Source organism: Bos indicus, chromosome 23 (assembly GCF_029378745.1).
Source record: "Bos indicus isolate NIAB-ARS_2022 breed Sahiwal x Tharparkar chromosome 23, NIAB-ARS_B.indTharparkar_mat_pri_1.0, whole genome shotgun sequence".
Lineage (NCBI taxonomy): Eukaryota > Metazoa > Chordata > Mammalia > Artiodactyla > Bovidae > Bos > Bos indicus.
In genome coordinates this window covers 15335063-15355499 of record NC_091782.1, presented here as the reverse complement: position 1 = coordinate 15355499, position 20437 = coordinate 15335063, and the positions used below count along the sequence as shown (strand labels likewise).

The 20437-nt window shown below is 49.5% G+C and overlaps 1 protein-coding gene across 6 annotated transcripts in view; it reads left to right on the top strand.

Moving 5' to 3' along the window:
- The window catches only part of MOCS1 (molybdenum cofactor synthesis 1), a 34701-nt gene that overhangs the window by 11130 nt on the left and 3134 nt on the right, over nucleotides 1–20437 (top strand). For 2 of the 6 annotated variants that reach the window (XM_019985661.2, XM_070777922.1), the window contains 7 exons: nucleotides 12570–12794; nucleotides 15338–15399; nucleotides 15689–15800; nucleotides 16211–16323; nucleotides 16803–16913; nucleotides 19273–19393; nucleotides 19899–19946. In XM_019985661.2, the coding sequence (XP_019841220.2) occupies nucleotides 12570–12794; nucleotides 15338–15399; nucleotides 15689–15800; nucleotides 16211–16323; nucleotides 16803–16913; nucleotides 19273–19393; nucleotides 19899–19946 (792 nt within the window). Of the gene's footprint in view, nucleotides 1–12569; nucleotides 12795–15337; nucleotides 15400–15688; nucleotides 15801–16210; nucleotides 16324–16802; nucleotides 16914–19272; nucleotides 19394–19898; nucleotides 19962–20437 lie in introns of all 6 variants that reach the window. The other 4 variants (XM_019985664.2, XM_019985669.2, XM_019985663.2 and 1 more) reach the window with 4 other exon arrangements.

Genomic DNA, 20437 nt, shown 5'->3' with positions numbered 1-20437 from the left:
CGACTGAGCGACTTCACTTTCACTTTTTACTTTCATGTGTTGGAGAAGGAAATGGCAACCCACTCCAGTGTTCTTGCCTGGAGAATCCTAGGGATGGGGGAGCCTGGTGGGCTGCCGTCTATGGGGTCGCACAGAGTCGGACACGACTGGAGTGACTTAGCAGCAGCATGTTGCAGAGCTGAGGCGTTGCCGCAAAGACCATGTGGCTGGCAAAGCTGAAAATATTTACTCTTTGGTCTTTCCGACAGAAAAGATGTGGTGACCCTACTCTACCACGTTATGTTGTTTGGTTAGTTTTTGTCTTCTCATTAACTAGCATGAAAGCTCTCAGGGATCTGGGTGAATTCTGTTCATAGCTGTGTTTCGAGCACCTAGGAGAGTGTCTGGCACACGGCTGGTGCTCCCTGGTGTTTGCTGAATGAATGAAGGTGGTTCAAAATGCAGTCTCTGAAGCATGATGCGCCCTTGTGGGGATCTCAGCTGCACCTGTATACTGCTGTTACAGTAGTGTATCTCGGGCAACTTTTAAAGTCCATCCTAAGCCTTCCGATGAAGACGGTAACCTACCTTACAGGCTGGACCTGGGGAAGAGATAAGAAGGAAATGTCCAGCAAGTGGCAAGTGCTGTGTGTGGGGTGGCCCCTGCCGTATGCTGGTTCTAAGCCCTGAGGTCAGGCAGGGACTGTGAGTGTGTGCTTATAGAAGATGAAGTCAGAGGAAAATAAGGTTTCATTTTCTTGATTGCTGAGGCCCTCGCCTCCGCTGCTCAGGGTGGGACCCCCCCCACCCCCACCCCCACCCCCACCCCCACAGGGCTTCAGCTGTCTGCCTCATTTGCTGGTTCAATGCATGTTCTCTCAAGTGTCTGCTTGTGTCCTTGGCACTGTGTTGGGGTCAAAGGGAAGTGATCGCAGGCCCCACCTTCAAGGATCCCAGCCCATTGGTGGGAGTAGTTCCTGAAGACTGCCATCTGACACGGAGTTCAGCTGCGGTGGGGGCTCTGAGAAGGGGTCCAGGGACCCCTGCCAGCTCTCCCTCCCTCCTGCCCTGTGGCCAGCTCCCTGCAACCCCCACTGGTCACTTGACCTGGAATCCTGGCATCCTTCCTGGGCTGCACACGCTGGCCAAGGGGAGTTGACTTAACCCCCCCTGTTCCAGGCCGTTCCTCAGGGCCTGATGGGCAGACCGGGTTCTAGGAAGGGGCCAGATCTGGCTGGCTGCCCTTGGTCAGGGCACAACCTCTGCTCTCTGTCTGGGGCCTGTGGGTGAGCCAGGGGGTGGGGATCACTGCTGGTTAGAGAGGGCTGGCTGAGCACAGTCAGGGGGACACAGAGCTCTCCTTGCATAGGAGGAGGCCAGGGAGCCTGGAGAGGTGGCAGCTGCATTCCTGCTCTGGGCTCTTCCACCCCCTCGCCGTGTTGAACTTGGGCAGGTTCCTGCCCGACCCTGGGCTCAGTGTCATGATCTACGCAGCGGTTGCTTCACGTGCTCTCCTGCTCTGATGGCCCTGGGTTATTGGTCCTGGCTTTGTAGTGTGGAGATAGTCGAGGGTTGATCACCACATAGATGGTGGTTTAGACAAGGAACCGGCTACTGTGACCTACTTGGAATGATTGATCTCTTTCTTCAATGGTGTGTATTGGGGCGGGGCAGGGGGGACTGTACCACCCCCCAGCTCTCCCCCAACCCTCCTCCAGTGTTCTGAGACAATGGCGGTCACAGGGCCTTGAATTCCTGTGCTGCTGTTTGCTGCCGCTTTGACATCTCCCAGCCCAGCTCCTTTGATTGGCAGAGGTACTTCTTCAGAGAAAAACTGCCCTGCAGGGCAGGGTAAGTGGGGCTAGTGAGGAAGAAGGGCTAGAGGGAGGGGAGGGGGCAGCAGGCAGAGCTGAGATGTTCACAAGCACTTGTCCCCCACCCTCCAGATGAGAGTTTTGAGAGACCCCATCCAGGGGGCAGATGAAGGGGTTGTGGGTTTCACTGAGTCAGCAGTCTTGGTCTCCCTGGGTGCCTGCATGCGGCTGTCAGCCCTGGGGCTGGTGCTGCAGAACTCCCCCTGAGAAGACAGCTCAGCTCGAGAGCCCTCCAACAATCCTGAGCTGATCCTGCACTGCTCCTCCTGGCTTGTATGTGAGCAAGTTCCTTCCTTCTTGTCATAGATTTAGGGCAGTGCTGTCCCATAGAACTTCCCAGGATGATGAAAACGTTCTATGTATTATCTGATACAGTAGGCAGCCTTGGGCTTCAGATGCTGCTACTGTGACCGAGAAACTGAATTTGTAACTTTATTACAGTTTCACTGATTTAAATGGCCATGTGTGGTTAGCAGCTGCCACGTTGGATGGTGATGGTTTGCGATTTTCGAAAAAAAGGAAGCATCAAGTAGGCACACCTTACTTGATGATGCTTCGCTTTACTGTACTTCACAGATACTGCATTTTTCTACACATGGAAGGTTTGTGGCAACCCTACATTGAGCAAGTCTATTGGTGACATTTTTCCAACAGCATTCGCTCACTGTGTCACATTTTATTCTCACATTTCCAACTCTTTTTTTGTTGTTACATTTGTTATGGTGATCTGTGATCAGTTATTTTTTTTTAATATTTATTTATTTGGCTGTACCAGGTCTTAGTTGCGGCATTCCAGATCTTCAATCTTTGTTACTGCATGTGAGATCTTAGTTCCCTGACCTGAACCTGGACCCCCTGCCTTGGGAGCTTGAAGTCTTAGCCCCTGGGCTTCCAGGGAAATCCCATGTGATCAGTTATTTTAGATGTTACTACTGCAACTCCCTGAAGGCTTAATAGTAGTAATTTTTAGCAATAAAGTATTTTTTAATTCAAGTATGTACATTTGCTTAGACTAATGCTATTGTGCACTTAACGAACCACAGGACAGTGTAAACATAATTTTTTTTTTTTTTAACTGCACTGGGAATTGGTTGCTCTGAACAGGCTTTCTCTGGTTGTGGCCAGTGGGGGCCACTCCTGGTGTTGCGGTGCATGGGTTTCTTATTGCAGCGGCTTCTCTTATTGCAGAGCACGGACTGTGGGTGCTTGGACTCAGTAGTTGTGCTGCTCCGTGGCATGTGGGATCTTTCCAGACCAGGGATAGAACCCATGTCCCCAGCATTGGTAGATGGATTCTTAATCACTGGACCACCAGGGAAGTCCAACATAACTTTTACATGCACTGGAAAACCAGGAGACTCTGTGTGACTCGCTTTATTGTGATCCTTGCCTTAGTTCAGTGGCCTGGAATCAAGGCCACAGTATCCCCGAGGTATGCCTGTGAACACACAGGTCCTGCGATAGTGTTGGCAATGTTTGCGGGCCACTTGTTTTGGCTTCTGACTTCAAGATTGACTTGTCGCTGTCAGATGACAGCTTAGCTGGAGAATCGCTCAGTCCTGCAGGCTTTCCCTGTTTGGTTTTGTTCTTCTGTCCTCTGTTCTGCTCTTCCATTACGTTGAAGAAATGAAACGTGGAGCATCCAGGTCCCAAAGCTTAGAGCCCCTAGTAAGAGGCCTGATGCAATGAAGAGGCATGAAAGATTTTTGAAACGGGGTGAAGTTTTTTAAATTTATTTTTGATGGACTCTAGTTACATAGAATTTTAGAGTAAATCCTAACCCTGGGTTCATTAAATAATCTCATCATTGATCCATGCATGGCCTTTTTCACTTTATTTATACAAATGTATTTACATATTTTGATAATGCTATGAATTCCTAAGGAAACCCACTACCTCATCAATTTTTTGTGTGTGAAGAATCAGAACCCTGGAAAAAACCTTTGACTGCCTCTGTGGACTTCACTACCTTGTATTTCTCCTTCCTAAGAAAACACTTTTATGCCTTGTTTATCCTTCCTTTGCTTTTTAAGAATGAGATAGTGTTCCTGGATTTTTAAGCACTGTGCTTAAAAAAAAGGGGGGGGTGAGGAACATCCCAACAGAATTTTCCAGGGAACGTGGTATTATTTTAGGCATTATTCTTTTGACGCAACTGAAATGCACAGATGTCACCCTGAGTTGCAGTTCGTTTCTTTCACTTCCGTCTCCTGTTCCATTACGTCAATATACCACACTTCCTGTTCGTGAACGTTTGGGTTCTTTCCAGTTTCTTGATTTTATAAACGGTGCTGCTTGAAACACTTGTATTCTCATTCAAGATGCAACTGCATCTTGGTGTACACTTTCTCTAGGAAAGGAGTTGCCAGGGTATGGAATATGTGAATATTTAACCTCGCAAACAATTTGGCATTGTCTTACAGAGGTTGTACAACTTTACACTCTCCCTAGCAGTACGTAAGTGTCTTTTGGATCCTTCCCAACATTCAGTATTATCATTCTGGACTTTTTCCAGTGGACTGTGTATAAAATGCCATGTTATTGTGGTCTTGCTTCGTACTTCCCTGTTTAGAATGAGGTCAGGTGTCTTGTCACGTGTTTATTAGCTATATATATATTTATTTATTTTCCTGTGTCATACCAGATCAAGTCATGTGCTCATTTTTCTGTTTGGTTTTTCATATTAGTATGGTCCAAGTTCTTGAGATATGTTGCAAATATCTTCTCCCAGTTTGAAAAAACAAGCCATACTTTGTGTAACAACTTGTTTGATCAGTAGTAGTTCTTGAATTTATTAGTTCTGTCTTTTATGGTTAGTGCTTTTTGTACTTAATGAAACGCGTCACTCAAGGTCAGAATAATGCCTCTGGTTTTACTGAAACATTTGAAGTTTCGTTTTTGCATTTAAGTCCTTAGTTAATCTGGGGGTAACTTCGAGGAATCCAGTTTCATTCTTTTTCACGTGAATAGTCACTTTTTCTCATTCCATCTATTGAATAATTCCTACTTCCTCCATAAATCAGCTATGTGTGCATTGGTCTGTTTTGAGTTCGTTTTATTATATTTAGTTTGTCTATCTGTACACCAGTATCACACAGTCTTAATCTCTATGGCTTCATAAGTTCATTATCTGATAAGGGAAATCCGTTTTAATCTTCAACAGTGCTTTAGCTAGCTATACCAAGCTTTGTCCATGAGAATTTTAGAATCTGATTACCACGTTCCCTGGAAAATTCTGTTGGGATGTTCCTCACCCCCCCCCTCTTTTTTTTTAATTGTGTTTAAATGCACATAACAGAAAATTTATCATCACCACCATCTATTCCTATTCTCTTGTACATCTGAAATTCTACTCCTATTAAACAGTGACTCCCCATTATCTTCTTCCCCAGCCCCTGGCAACCACCGTTATACTTTCTGTCTTTATGGTGTGGGCTGCTCTAAGACCCATCGCAGGAAAGCTACGACAAACCTAGACAGTGTGTTGAAAGGCGGAGACGTTACTCTGCCGACAAAGGTCCATATAGTCAAGCTGTGGTCTTCCCAGTGGTCACGTACGGTTGTGAGAGCTGGACCGTAAAGAAGGCAAAAAGCTGAAGAATTGATGCCTCAAACTGTGGTGCTGGAGAAGACTCCTGAAAGTCCCTTGGACAGCAAGGAGATCAAACCAGTCAATCTTAAAGGAGATCAACTCTGAATATTCACTGGAAGGACTGATGCTGAACCTGAAGCTCCAGTATTTTCGTTATCTGATGCAGACAGACAACTCTTTGGGAAAGTCCCTGATGCTGGGAAAGATTGAGGGCAGAAGGAGAAGGAGGGTGTCAGAGGATGAGATGGCTAGATGGCATCACCGATGCAACGGGCATGAACTTGGGTAAACTTTGGGAGATGGTGGGAGACAGGGAGGCCTGGCGTGCTGCAGTCTATGGGGTTACAGAGTCAGACACGACTGGGAAACTGAATAAGAACCTCATAGAAGTGAAATCCTATAGTATTTGGGTTTTTGTGTGTGTGTGTGTGTGATTAGCTTATTTCATTTAGCAAAGGTCCTCAAGATTCATTCATGTTGTAGCATATTGAAGAATTTCCTGTCTTTTTAAGGTTAAATATTATTCCACTGGATGAATGTGCTACATTTTGGTAATTCATTCATTGATCAACTTGGGTTTCTTCCATGTTTTAGCTATTGTGAATAATGCTGCTGTGATTAGGGATGTACAGATATCTCTTTGAGACTCTACTTTGAATTCTTTTGGGCGTATACCCAGAAGTGGAATTGCTGGGTCATGTGGTAATTCTGTTTTTAATTTTCTGAGGAAGTTCAGCACTGTTTGTAGGGAAGTCAGCTTCCCTGTCGGAGAAGGCAGTGGCACCCCACTCCAGTACTCTTGCCTGGAAAATCCCATGGACGGACGAGCCTGGTGGGCTGTAGTCCGTGGGGTCGCTAAGAGTCGGACACGACTGAGCGACTTCACTTTCACTTTTCACTTTCATGCATTGGAGGAGGAAATGGCAACCCACTCCAGTGTTCTTGCCTGGAGAATCCCAGGGACAGAGGAGCCTGTTGGGCTACCATCTATGGGGTCACACAGAGTCGGACATGACTGAAGCGACTTAGCAGCAGCAGCAGCAGCTTCCCATTTGGCACTAGTGGTAAAACAAACAAACAAACAAAAAAACCCTGCCTGTTAATGCAGGAGATACAAGAGATGAGGACTTTAATTCATAGTTTTATTAAAGTATAATTTATATGGCCAGAGAGTCTTATCTGTATGAAACTTATCCTTTCAAATTTATTGAGGATTGCTTTATGACCTAGTATTTTGGCAATTTTTATAATTTTTTTTAATTCTTGAGCAGCTTATCCTTTAATTATTACATGAAAAAAAAAATCTATGTTTATTGGACCCAGCTGGTTAATTTTCTTGCCTAAACCTTTGGTTATGTCAGTCTCTGCTGACTTCCCATCTGCTTGGCCTGCCAACAATCAATAAGTGGGTGGATTTGTTGGTTTCTCTCAGAGGTCCTATTGCTTTTTATTTTATCTATAGTTGAGGTGATTTTATTAGGTTCATATGTGGTTAGAATTGTTATGTCTTCTTCATAAATTGGATCTTTTATCACTAAGTAGTAGGTCTCTTTCCATAATGATATTTTTGGTCTTAAGGTTTCTGTATTTGATTTTACTAAAGCTATATCAGCTTGCTTTTAGCTTTCATAAGATTATTTTATCTGTTTTCATCTACTCATTTTTAACTGCTATGTGCTCTTATTCTTTCGGTATGTCTCTCACAATAGCACACAGCTATTACTTTGATCAAATTTGACAATCTTTGACTTCTAACAGGCAAGTTTATTCTAGTTGCCTTTGTTGTAATTATTGAGATAGTTGGACTCATTTCAACAGTTTTTAAAAATCTGTTGTACTTTTTTGTGTTTTTTCCTCCTTTTTGTTTTTTAAATAAATGACCCCCTGCTTTTCTTCCAAACAAGGCAAAAGCTTGAGCACACTCTTAGGCCTTTGATTTTTGTTTTCAACCTTCCCCACTGTTATTGTTGGTGTTTTCTAGAATTTTACTTTCAGGTTATTACGAATAGTCTGCCCCTCTGTATCTCTTGTAAGCACCCTCTCTTTCTTTTTAAGATAATTTTACCAAGATACTTGATCCTGTGTAAATGCACATTTCTTGCAGTAGCTCTTGGATTTGTTTCTCTCCTATATGAATGTTTTTGTGGTGGTTTCTAATGGTGACTCCACTATTGACCGTGAATCTAATTAAATCTGACGTGCCAGGTAGTGTTTATAATGTTTAAAGCAGTTCAGTTCAGGTCAGTCACTCAGTCGTATCTGACTCTTTGCGACCCCACGGACTGCAGCACGCCAGGCCTCCCTGTCCATCACCAACTCCCAGAGTTTACTCAAACTCATGTCCATTGAGTCGGTGATGCCATCCAACCATCTCATCCTCTGTCGTCCCCTTCTCCTCCCACATTCAGTCTTTTCCAGCACCAGGGTCTTTTCAAATGAGTTAGTTCTTCGCATCAGGTGGCCCAAAGTATTGGAGTTTCAGCTTCAACATCAGTCCTTCCAATGAATGTTCAGGACTGATTTGCTTTAGGATGGACTGGTTGGATATCCTTGTAGACCAAGGGACTCTCAGGAGTTTTCTCCAACACCACTGTTTTATAGTATTAAAGTAGTAATTTTATAATATTATTTGAATGCTTATACAATTTTGTGTTCAAGGTTCGTTCCTTCATTATGTTAGGAATGTCACTGTATTGTCTCCTTAATCAATCTGGCTATTGGGAGAAGTCTTACGTCAGTCTGGTTTTTGCTGTTGGTGATATGCTCTTCTTCTCTGGATTGAGTGTTGTCTTTGTTGTCTAATTTCCTTAAATTTTACTTAATATGTCTAGGATAAGCTTTTCCTCATCTATCCTGTTGGCATTCAATGAAATTTTCCTGATATAGGGAATTTTTTTTTCCATTATTCTATTCCTTCCTTCTCCCAAGTTTAATTTTTTTTTTTTCTTGGACCTCTATTTGGATGTGACCCATCTACTTAGATCCTCCACTGTTCTTAAATTATATTTTGGTGTCTTGTTCTCTTCTTTTTGCTAGAAGAGCCCTTTAGTCTTACCCTCCAGCTCATCGATTTCTCCTGTGTTGATGTTACCATTTATCTTTTTGTGTTATTTATTTCACAATAATGTTTTTAGCTACTGCTTTCCCTTGTTCCCTTTTACCATGAAAAATTTTGTTTCATTTTGTTAATATCCTCTGTTATTTGTTTTGTTGTATTTATATTTCTCTTACAGTCTTGGTCTGTTTGATCTTTTTTTTTTTTTTCTATTGATATGAGTGGAGGGTTGGGGTTTTTTGGTTTGTTTTTGTTCGGGGAGGCACTAGATGTACTTCTCAAGGGTCTCCTTAATTTAGCCAGTAAATTTCCTGCCCTGAGGATATGAGCTATTCTGTATGACACTACTTAACGGGAAAAGGTTCAAGGCCAGATCGTAGTCTTTGATAGGCCCAGAGAGCTCAAGTTGCAAGAATATCAATTCACTCATGTTTGTAATCTTCCTCACCAGGGACCAGCCTAACCCTAAACCCTAACCCAAAATAAGTCTCTGGCGTTCTCACTAAGTAAGGTCTTGATATTGTCTCTACTCGGGTCACTGACACTGCCTAGGATAGTGGCCTGACTCTTTTCTAAAGACACTGATGCTGTCCTAACTCACTCCCTGTCACTGGTCGTAACTATAGCCTTGATGCTTTTCCCAACAAAGGCCCTGACAATGTCCCTAAGAGCCTCAAATGCCCCTCACTATCCCCCTAATCCTGTCCCTAACTAAGCCCCTGATGCTGCCCTAACTAACAACCTGCCTTTTACTAGGGCCCTCACGTTATCTCCAACAGAGGCCCAAATACTGTCCCTAACTAAGGCCCTGAGGCTGGCCCTAACTAGTGTCCTGACTATGGCTCTAACTAATGCCCTGATGCTGGCCCTAACTGAGGCCCCGAGGCCCTTCCTAACTAAGGATGCTAACATCAGACTGCAGGTTGTGTACTGTGAAATTCTAGGAGATGCTGTCCACCTAGAGCATGATGAGAACGGCAGCTCCTGGAGTGATGTAATCCTGGAGTGATGTAATATGGTGGTCCAGCAGGCCTTCTGCCCTCGGGGAGAAGCAGGTTGGAAGGAAGCAATGACCCTCAGTGGGCGCTGGAGGAGGGAAGTGGAGGAATGGATGCCTGAGGCCAGACAGTCCCCCACTGTGGTCTTCAACTCCCAGCAGGACATTAACAGCTTCCCGCCCCCACCCCCCAACACCTGACCTCTAGTGAATTCCTAAGCTGGTTCTCTGGTGCTTCTATCACCAGATTGTTCAGTAAGGGGACAAGCAGTTATCATACTGAGTCATCAGTGCATTAGGGCACCGAGAAAGCTTATCTGCCCACCACCCACCCCCTCTGGCTTTCTCTTAACTGCTTTCCTTCGCCAGTCCCCTTCAGCTCCACACTCCCTTCCCCGTACTAGCTCAAAAGGGACTGTCCGTCATCCTGTGAGTTTCTCAAGATTGTCTTTTTTTTTTTTTTTTTAAAGTTCCTAGATTTCTGTGTTTCTTCAGGGTTGATTTGTTGAAGGGAGCCAAGAACTGCTACTAATTTTTTCACATTGGCAGAGTCCCCAGAGTAAAGGTCTTCTCTTTGTTTCTAAAACAACAACGTTTATTTTTACACTTTCGTTTTCTTATTGCAAAAGTAATACATGTTTATTTCAGATAAGCAAAAATAATATCACTGCTGCCCAACTGAAACTGCTGTCAACATTTCGGTTTGGCAACCCTCCTGTCTTTTTCTCTTCTCGCCCTAATTTTTAACCTGCCCTCTGGACTTTGTGTATTTCCCAACATCCTGACATATTTTGCTACAGAGTCATTTTCAGTTGCGTGATATTCCATCATCTAGACAAAGCATAATTTACCAGTTGTCTGTTTTTGACCGTCTGGATGCTTTCCTACTTCCCTTTGTTATGTATTGCTCGTTGATCAATACATATTTGTCGATGAATATTGTTCACATCCATGATTATTGGGGTTTTTTTTTTTTTTTAGTTTTTTGGTTTTATTTAGATTCCATGTTTAAGTGAGATTATGTGGTATTTGCTTCTCTGTCTGACTTATTTTCATTTAACATGATGCTCTCAGGGTCCATTCATGTTGTTACAAATGGCCAGATTTCCTTCTTTTTATGGCTGAATGATATTCCATTCTGTGTGTGTATACCACATTTTAATTATCCATTTATCCATGAATGGACAAGTCTGGGTTATTATAAATAATGCTACAGTGAACATAGGGTACATATATCTTTTCAAGGTAATGTTTTCACTTTCTTTGGATAAATACCCAGAAGTGAAATTGCTGATCCTAGGGTAGATCTATTTTTAAATTTTTAAAGAATCTTTGCGTTGTTTTCCATAGGGGCTGTAGCAATTTACATTCCTACCAGCAATGCATAGGGGTGCCCTTTTCGCCACATCCTTGCCAACACTTGTTATTTCTTGTTTTCTTGATCATAGCCGTTCTAACAAATGTGAAGTGATATCATTGTGACTTTGATTTGTATTTCCTTGATGATTATTAACGTTGAGCACCTCTTCATGTATCTGTTGGCCATCTGTAGATCTTCTTTGGGAAAAAATGTCTATTCAGATCCTCTGCCCAATTTTTAATCAGGTGGCTGTTTTTGTTTTTTTGATGCTGAGGTGTATGAGTCCTTTGTATATTCTGGATGTTAACCCTTCATCATATGTATCATTTGCAGATATCCTCTGCAGTTCAGTAGGCAGACTTAAGTCCACCATTCCCTTTGCTGTGTGCAGACATGTTCCTTGGATGTAGTCCCACTTACTTATTTCTGTTTCTGTTGCCTTTGCTTTTGATGTCTAATCCAAAAAAGTCATCACCATGATCAGTGTCAAAGTAAGCCCCTTGGACTCACTCCCTGTTTCCTCTTAGGAGTCCTATGGTTTCTCATCAAGATTTAATCCATTTTGAACTGAGTTTGATTTTTGTGTATGGCATAATAGGATGGTCCAGTTTCATTCCTCCGCACTTGGCTATATAGTTTTCCCTGTCCTTTCCTCATTGTGTATTTCTGGCATCCTTGTTGTAAATTAGTTGACTGCACATGCATGGGTTTCTCTCTGGACTCTGTTCTGTTCCATTGACCCATGTAGCTTTGTTTATTTATTTGGCTGCTCTGGGTCTTAGTTGCAGCATGCGGAATCTTTAGTTGCGGTATGTGGAATCTAGTTCCCCGACCTGGGATTGAACCCAGGTCCCCTTCATTGGGAGTGTGGAGTCTTAGCCACTGGACCACCAAGGGAATCCCTCACGGGTCTTTTTTTTTTTAATGCCAATATTATACCATTTTGATTGTTACAGCTTTGTAATATAGTTTGAAATCAGTTTGATGCTTCAAGCCTTGTTCTCCTTTCTCAAAATTGCTTTGACTGTTGAGATTCTTCTGTGGTACCATACATATTTTAAGATTGTTTGCTCTCTTTCTGTGAAAAATACCATTGGAATTTTGATAGAGATTGCATTGAAGCTGGAGATTGCTTTGGGTTAGGATGGCGCATTTTAGCAACGTCGATTCTTTAACCCCGGAGCAGAGAGTATCTTTCTGTTTATTTGCGTGGTCTTCAGTCTCTTTCTTCTGTGTGTTGTAGTTTTCAGTCTCTTCTGACTATCTGCGGCTACTCAGGGTTGCCCCCACCCCCTTCAGCTGGCTCAAGTGCTGCAGCCTTAGGGTAAAGGTTGCTGCCATCCCCGTGCTGGTGGGGATGGTAGGGCGACCAGCACACCCAACGTATCCGTATGCAGTTCTCTAGAAGGCAGCCTCCCTGCCACGCGCAGGGCCCCCGCTTCTGCTCCTTGTCCAGGTGCCTGCTAAGCTTCGTGCAGGCTAGCTTCCCTCCCACTTTGTACAGAACCTCCTCCTCTGTGCTCTTTGGGCTCTGGTCCCTTAATCCTTCTGGTCCCATCTGCACTCTAGCAAAGGGAGCACTTGGTGTTTGATCTTTTGGTTGCTTTTTTAGATCATTGTTTTTATCCTTGTTTCTTGTTAAGCTAAACCTGGTCAGTAGTAGTACACACAGAGCCCGTTTTCTATCCATCTTGCAGAGTTTCTCCTTTCAGCCCTTCTCCCGGCCTCACCAAGAACAAGCAGGCTGATACCCCTCCCTGTTGTCTCTCCAGCCCAGCTCCGCCAGCTGGAAGGCCTGAGGACCATTGGCATCACCACCAACGGCATCAACCTAGCCCGGCTGCTACCTCAGCTCCAGAAAGCTGGTCTCAGCGCCATCAACGTCAGCCTGGACACGCTGGTACCAGCCAAGTTTGAGTTCATCGTCCGCAGGAAAGGTGATCAGATGGGGTTCACGGTGGAGGGTGACCTTCCCAGGCCCTCGTAGCAGGGGAGCCGTGGCGAGTGCGAGGGGCCTGGTCTCTCCCTCTCTGTGTCTGGGCTCTCGCGAAGCCTAGACGTTTATTCCTCCCTCCTTACTCTTGCTACGTGTCCCTTTTCTCTGTGGCCACCCCCTTGAGGACATTTTGGGGTCAGATGCTAATGAACCGTGGTGACCAGCCTTCCCTCTGCCCTGCCCAGCACGGAGAGGGTTCCCAGAACACAGGACATTCCATTTTAAAACCAAGACAGTCCCTGGGACGCTGGGACAAGTTGTTTACCCTGTAGTGAGGTCTGAGGAAGTGTGGGGCAGCCTGGGGGTGGAAGCCATCATCCTAGATGCCAGGGACAGGGCCAGTGCTGCCAGGTGGGGGGTCCCCCAGCACCCAGGGGTGCTCGCTGGGCCCCTCCTGATGTAGCAAGCCTCTTCCTTCACCCCCTGCAACCAGCACATCCACGGCCTCCTCCTGCCAGGCTCCATCAGGGAGGGGCCGAGCTCTGGGTCTCACTGGACTGGCACCCGCTGTTCATGAGCCCTGGGTTGGGTGGGAGGTTCTGTAGAGGGTCGGACGCCCTTTGATTTGGGAAGGGCGGTACACTACCGAGACTGCTCTGGAGGATCAGAGAGATGGGGGGAGATCCGGCTCTCCTTCCCCTTCTCTGGAAACAGCCTGGAGCTCAGCCCCACCTCCTCCTCCCCCCCCCCCAATCCCCCCAGCGTGTGACTTCCTGTTTATACCCAGAAGTGTGCTGAGGAAGCCTGGGGCAGTCTTTGCTTCCTGTGCAGAGCCGCTCTGGGTGCAGTGGAAGGACAGACACAAGACGCTGCTCTGCCTTATAGACTACGAAGGGCTGAGAGTGTGACAGAGGACCACCTTTGCTGGCTGTGTGGTGTCAGTTCAGGCCTTCAGAGGGGACGAGAGAACTCTCTGGGGCTGTCTCTCCTAGCAGGGGCATACGTCAGTTCAGGCCTTCAGAGGGGACGAGAGAACTCTCTGGGGCTGTCTCTCCTAGCAGGGGCATACGTCAGTTCAGGCCTTCAGAGGGGACGAGAGAACTCTCTAGGGCTGTCTCTCCTAGCAGGGGCATACGTCAGTTCAGGCCTTCAGAGGGGACGAGAGAACTCTCTGGGGCTGTCTCTCCTAGCAGGGGCATCCTGGGAGGACCTCAAGGAGGAGGCATTCCTGCTGGGCCTTGAGGGATGGGGCATTCAGATCAAGGGAGCCCACTCTGACGTGGAGGTCAGTTGAACCTGCAGGGGCTCTGAGGCGGGGTGAGGTGGAAGGTGTAATTGGGAGCTTTATTTGCACCCACCTACCCACTATCGCCCACCCGCAAACACTCCCCATACTCCCTGCCTCCTTGACTCCTTTCTTGGAACGAAGATTGGAGACAGTAGATCCTAATGTCAGATCTGCCCTCCCACTTGCACCTCTGTGTCCCCTGCCTCCTTTTGGAGGGAAGAGCGCTTTACAGAAGAGACAACTTTCCAACAGCATATTCTGTAAATGCTGCCCAGTCTTTGCTTTGCCGTCTCTTACTGCTGTCTTGGGGGAGTGCATGGGAACTCACCCTAGTATTCTTGCCCAGAGAATCCCATGGGCAGGGCAGCCTGGTGAGCCGCAAAAGAGCCAGACATGACTGAGGGACTGAGCATTGCCGTCTTACTCCAGAAATGCTACGGGGAAGCCATGGAGGCCAGCTGCGGGCCGGGGGAGGGTCTGTAGGCACCTAGATGCTTGCATGCATGAGTGAGCTGGGGCAGGAGGAGAAGGCAGCCTGGGCCCGCATTCACTGCATTAACCACAGAGAGGGGTGAGACTCACATGCACGGGACGTGCTCACCAGCCCGGCCCAGCGTCTGGACCTACTAGGTGCTTGAGGAGAACGTGGAGAGTGGGTGAATGGATGCACTGGGGAGGAGGAAGTGCTGTGAGGGAGTTGGGGAACCTGCATTCTGAAGGATGGGGGCCCCCCATCCCGCCCCCAGCCCGGTGGGCACTGCCTGTCTCTCTGGACCTCGGTTTCTTCCTCTTGACCATCAGTGGGTTCACCTAGATCAGGGTCCCCACACTGCAGCCCACCAGCCAAGTCCAGCCCCTGTGCCTGGCTTTTTACAGCCTGCGAGTCAGGAATGGATTTTGCTGATAGCATTTGCCATGAATTTAATGATAAGGGACATTCACCATGAATCCCAATTAAGCGAAATATTGTCCCTGCAAAAAGAACTTCACTCTTCCATTCTATTTGCAGAGCTGTGTTATAAGTTATACTCAATTATTATCATATTCTGAATGTAGTTAATGAAGCCTTTATGATACATGTCTACATCATACCCTCAATTTTGCCTCTTGGCCTACAGAGCCTAAAATATTTACCCTCTGGTCCCTGGACTCTGTGGTCTCTGAGGCTCCTGATGGCTCTGGCACTTCACTGTGGGTGTGAGGTCGGGGGAAGAGGGAGGCGGTGCCTGGACCCTTGCTTCTCTCCCTGCCCACAGGCTTCCACAAGGTCATGGAGGGCATCCACAAGGCCATCGAGCTGGGCTACAGCCCCGTGAAGGTGAGGACTTCCTGCCTCCTCCAAGACAGCCTCCATCTCTGGCCGGAGCAGCTGCAGGGCAGCCCCCACTACCTCTGGCCCACTCCCTCCAGCCTTGCCCCTGCTCCCCACAAGAGAGGGGAGAAAACCAGTGACCCCATGGGATCTTCCACCCCATGGAGAACTGGGGGAGAGCCGCAAGGAATGGGACCCTGGGTGGAGAGCCTAGGGAGATGCCAGAACCAGCCCTCCGCCCCGGAAAAAGACCACCACAGGGCTAACCCTCACGGTTCCCTCGTCCCACGACAAGGTGAACTGCGTGGTGATGCGAGGCCTGAACGAGGACGAACTCCTGGACTTTGTGGCCTTGACCGAGGGCCTCCCCCTGGACGTGCGCTTCATTGAGTACATGCCCTTTGACGGTCAGTGCCACAGGGCAGGGTGGGTGGCGGAAGAGGAGGCCAGGCCTGTCCGCGGAGCCTGACCAGGGCCTCGCTGAGAGCACAGTGGGGGGCTGCCGAGGACCCTGGGAGGGGCTGAGTGGGCAGACAAGGTCTGGCCGCCCCTGTGGACGCTGCTGACCTCAGACCCTGCTGAGCGTGTAGGAATTTCTCCACGGATGGTGGGGAGGGGTCTGGCAGGCTCCAGGCCCGTGGTGGGGATCGGAGGCTTCTCATGGAGAGCGTCGGTGTGGTTCCATCCCCCATTTCAGGCTGAGCCTCATGCCCTCCTGACCCAGAGGCAGAGAACTGGTTCCTGGGCTGTGGGAGGGTGAACCTGAAGCCCCGGCACCCCATAGTGTGCAACTCAGTGGCTCCCACCCCCAACACAGGCAACAAGTGGAACTTTAAGAAGATGGTCAGCTATAAGGAGATGCTGGACACCCTCCGGCAGCAGTGGCCAGAGCTGGAGAAGCTGCCCGAGGAAGAATCCAGCACAGCCAAGGTTGGGGGCAGATGGAGGGGCTGGGGCTGGGAGGAGGTCATGCCACCACCCTAGGACCCTCAGACGGGAGAGCTGGCAGGGGCTGCGCTGGGGGCGGAGTCAGTGATACAGGACAGTGCTCTTTAAGCGGGAAGCGATTCAGGGCGATCATAGCGGACTCCCTGCTTCACTGACAGAGAGGAAGCCCTGACGTGGGTTAAGGAACTTGTCGTGGGGCACATTGGAGTAAGTGGTGGAGGGGACCTTGTCTGGCCCTTCCACGTGGCTATCTCTGGCCATGCTGCCCCCAGGTCCCTGAAACTTTAGGAGCCTTCGTTTTGGGCAGGCCAGGGGCAGGCAGAGAGCTCAGGGTTTCTGCTGTTTGAGGGCCTTGCAGACCGCTTTCTGCAGGGCTCCCACAGAGAGGGAATGGTATCAGGTCTGATGTCACGGAGGGAGAGCTGGCCCACCCGCATCTCCTCCTCTGCGCCCACCCACAGGCCTTTAAAATCCCCGGTTTCCGAGGCCAGGTCAGCTTCATCACGTCTATGTCTGAGCATTTCTGTGGGACCTGCAACCGGCTGCGAATCACAGCTGACGGGAACCTCAAGGTGAGTGTCTATTGCCCCGCGGGACCCCCACCCCTCTGCGCTCTGTATGTTTCTTCCCAGCCGCGCCCCCTGATTGGAGGCAAGGCTCGCAGGGTACATGGGAGTGATGGTGAAATAGTGTCAGGTTTAGGGGGATCATGGGAGCAGCAGATGGGGGTGAACTTGTGGCTCCCATGGAACTGTCTCCCTGGTTCCGTCATTGCTTGGGTCCCTGAAGTAGCTTCTGCTTGATCAGGAGCCCCTCTCTAGGACTCAGTGCCATGGAAGGTAGGGGGCCAGGCAGGGATCAGGGTGCCTTTTGCCCTCAGCCCCTATCCTGGTTGCCCTTCCCACCAGGCCAGGGGCTCGTCCCTGAAACCAACATCCATTCCTCACATCTAATCAGCACGTGCTGAGCTGTGCTGTGTATTCAGTGCTGGGCATAGCGGGTGGAAGGGAGGCGCAGACAGGCCCATTTCCTATGGGCACAAAGGCTCCTTCTGAGACCAAGGAGCTAAGGGTGGTAGCATGTGATTCTTTGTCAGATGAGCACGGGACAGGCCTCCCTCCAGGTGTGGGGGAGGAGGCATATCTGAGGCTCACCCTAATTAGGCCAGGGCAGGTTTCGGTCAGCTCTGGGGAGACCACGTGGAGGGCCTGAGCGCCCCTTCAAAGGTGCAGAGTGTCCTGTTGACGGCAGGGTGCTGTGCAGAGGTTTTTTACAAGGTGGAGGTCGTATTTTAGGAAGAATCACTCCCAGCTTGAATTTAGAAATAGACAGTTAGATGCCATTTAGTGATGTTCCAAACATAAGAGTTTAGGTGAAAGTGGGAAGGAAGAGAGAAAGAACTTGGAGACGCAGGTGGGGGTGGAGAGAGCGGTGCCCGGGTGTCTGGTGGGCTCTGGGACCTGCCTGGAGGCGGAGGTGCTGGTGGGTGGGCTCAGACCATCAAGTTGGGCATCAGAACGGAGCTGTGCAGCAGACGGTCATAAAGCCAGGGGCTGGATTCCCTGGCGGTCCAGTGGTTAGGATGCCACACTTTTACTGCAGGGTTGAAGGTTCAGTCCTGGTTGGGAAACTGGATTGCGGGTGGAAGAGAAGTGCAGACAAATCCATCAACTCCAACATGCTGTGTGGCGTGGCTCAGCCAAAAAGAAAACCAAAGGCTTATCCGGGCTGGAGGCGTAGGACTGACTGGGCTGTAGATGAGAGATGACGGCTGTGTCAGCCAGCCTCCTGCCTGCGCCCTCGCCCCAGGAAGTGGAGCCAGGATTCTGAGCAGAAAGTTGGGAACAGGCTGTTTATAGTGCAGGGTTCAGGGGGCCTGTTAAGGGGTGTCGATGCACTGGATGAGCTGCAGCAAACTGCTGTCCCTCCCCTGGGAGGAAGGGGCCCCGGAGGAGATGGCGTCCCTGGGGCCCTGGGAGAGCCGGAGCCTGGCGGAGTGGCCGCCCAGCCAGGCCTGTGGGTGGAAGCTCCACTGCCGAAGTGCCTGGCCTCTCCCTCCTCTCTTCTGACCTCCCAACAGCCAACCCCCTGGGCAGAAGGCAGCCGGAGAAGGGCAGAGAGTGGAGCTTCGGGGCTGCTGGGGAGCGAGGAAGGGCACCAGCCCGCACGAGGAGGTGGCTGTGCCTTCCGCTTAGCTCTCGTTCACATCCTCTCCGACCATCTCAGTTTGTCAAAGGTGCTTCGGTGCCTGTGTCCAGAGCGCCATGTACAGAGCTGGCACTTAGTAGGGGCTTTATAGGGCTTCATGGGAGGCAGTAGCTATCTCGCTTTGTGGGACCACCCCGTCCCCTCTGAGCCCAGAAGCAGCAGAGCGTTGAATCAAGTTTGACCCCAGGATGCCGTCTCCACCAGCCCTCTGCTGATCATCTGCCAGTCAGGGACCACAGACAGAGTCGGGGCAGGCGGGCAGTGTCCAGGAGCAAAGGGACGAGGAGAGGACGGAGGGGAAGCGGCTTGTGAGTGCCAGTCTCCCAGGAGACCGTTTGGACGCAGCTCCCGCTCTCTGGGATCTGTTCTTCTGGCAGCCAAGAGGCCATTCCATGGAATGTCTCAGGAGAAGGTATGAATGTAGATTTTGATGCACTGTCTCTGTTGGCAATTATTTTTTTAAAGCACACTCTACGCGCTGTAAGGAGCATGACTGGAAGTCAGACACAGGCCTTGTCTGGTTTTGTCTTCCTGCCCTTACAGCCCCTCTTGACTACTCCATCTAGCACCTTCGGCCTCTCATTGCAGGAAATCTTGCTTTGAGTCTGACCAGCCAAGGGAGGCCCTCCTGCTCAGCCCAGGGCGGGGTACTCTTAAGAGTGGGGGCCAGGGCTCAGGATCCAGAGGATGTGTTGGCCTCACCCACCATGTGACCCTCTCCAGGTCTGCCTCTTCGGGAACTCAGAGGTGTCTCTACGGGATCACCTGCGGGCAGGGGCCTCCGAGGAGGAGCTGCTGAGGGTCATCGGGGCTGCGGTGGGCAGGAAGAAGCGGCAGCACGCAGGTAGGGTGCAGAGAGGCCGGGCTGGGTGGCGAGTGGGCTGTCGGCAGCAGGAGGGAGGTCCGTAGTTGGAGGGCAGGAGGATGAGGGGCAGCCTGGCGGGAGCCTGGGGACCCCGTGTGGTCTGTGCTCCCCATCACTGTTCTTGGACCTCTTGACTTGGGGGCACAGTGATGCTTCTTGGCACAGCAGAGCCCGTGCAAGACAAGGGAGCCCAGAGGCTCTGGGGCCGTTTTCATTGGGTGGGGGGAAAAGAGGGCGTCATTGCCTCTCGGTCATCCCATACATTGTCTTCCACCGAGGCGGGGTCCTGGCACCCACACGTGCTCTGGGCTCTGTCGTGGGCGGCCTCGCAGTGTCCTGCGGGGGTTTGCTGGGGTGCATGTAGGTGAGCGCGTGGCCCCGCGGCTGGCACACCGCTGTGTCCATCGTGCACTTAGTGAACTCTCTCCCTGCCCTCTTTCTCCCCCGTCCCCACTCCCCTCTCCCCACCCTTCGCTCACCCCAGGCATGTTCAATATCTCCCAGATGAAGAACCGGCCCATGATCCTCATCGGTGGGTGACCCATCAGTACGTAATCACGCGCTCTCATCACTGGGGGTCCCCTGGGGCAGGGCTCCTGCCATAAGGCAACCCCTGCCCTGCCCCCCTGATTCTGCACTTCATCCTGAGGTTCTCATCCTTCATCTTTTCCTGCCCCATCCAGCCTTTACTGCTGCTTTTCTTCCCTTCCACGGCTGCCCCTCACTGCATATCCATAGAAGTCATCATCCTATCTCACAAGAGATCAGGCTTGGGGAGTGGGGTGGTTCTAAGCTTATGATCGCTGTGGTGGTTGTCCCCTGAGAGTGGAGCTTCTGGTTAAGACAGAGACCTGTCCTCGGCTCTGGAATCTCCCGGCTCAGATGCAGTCATGGTCTGTCCCTTCCCTTCTGCCCTGTGGACTGGGCCACGAGTGTGTCTGGACCATCAGTGCCATTGGGCCCGGTGTTATGTTTCTGTGCTGGGCGGCGCTTAGGCAGCTAAGCAAGCATATTGCTCAGCTT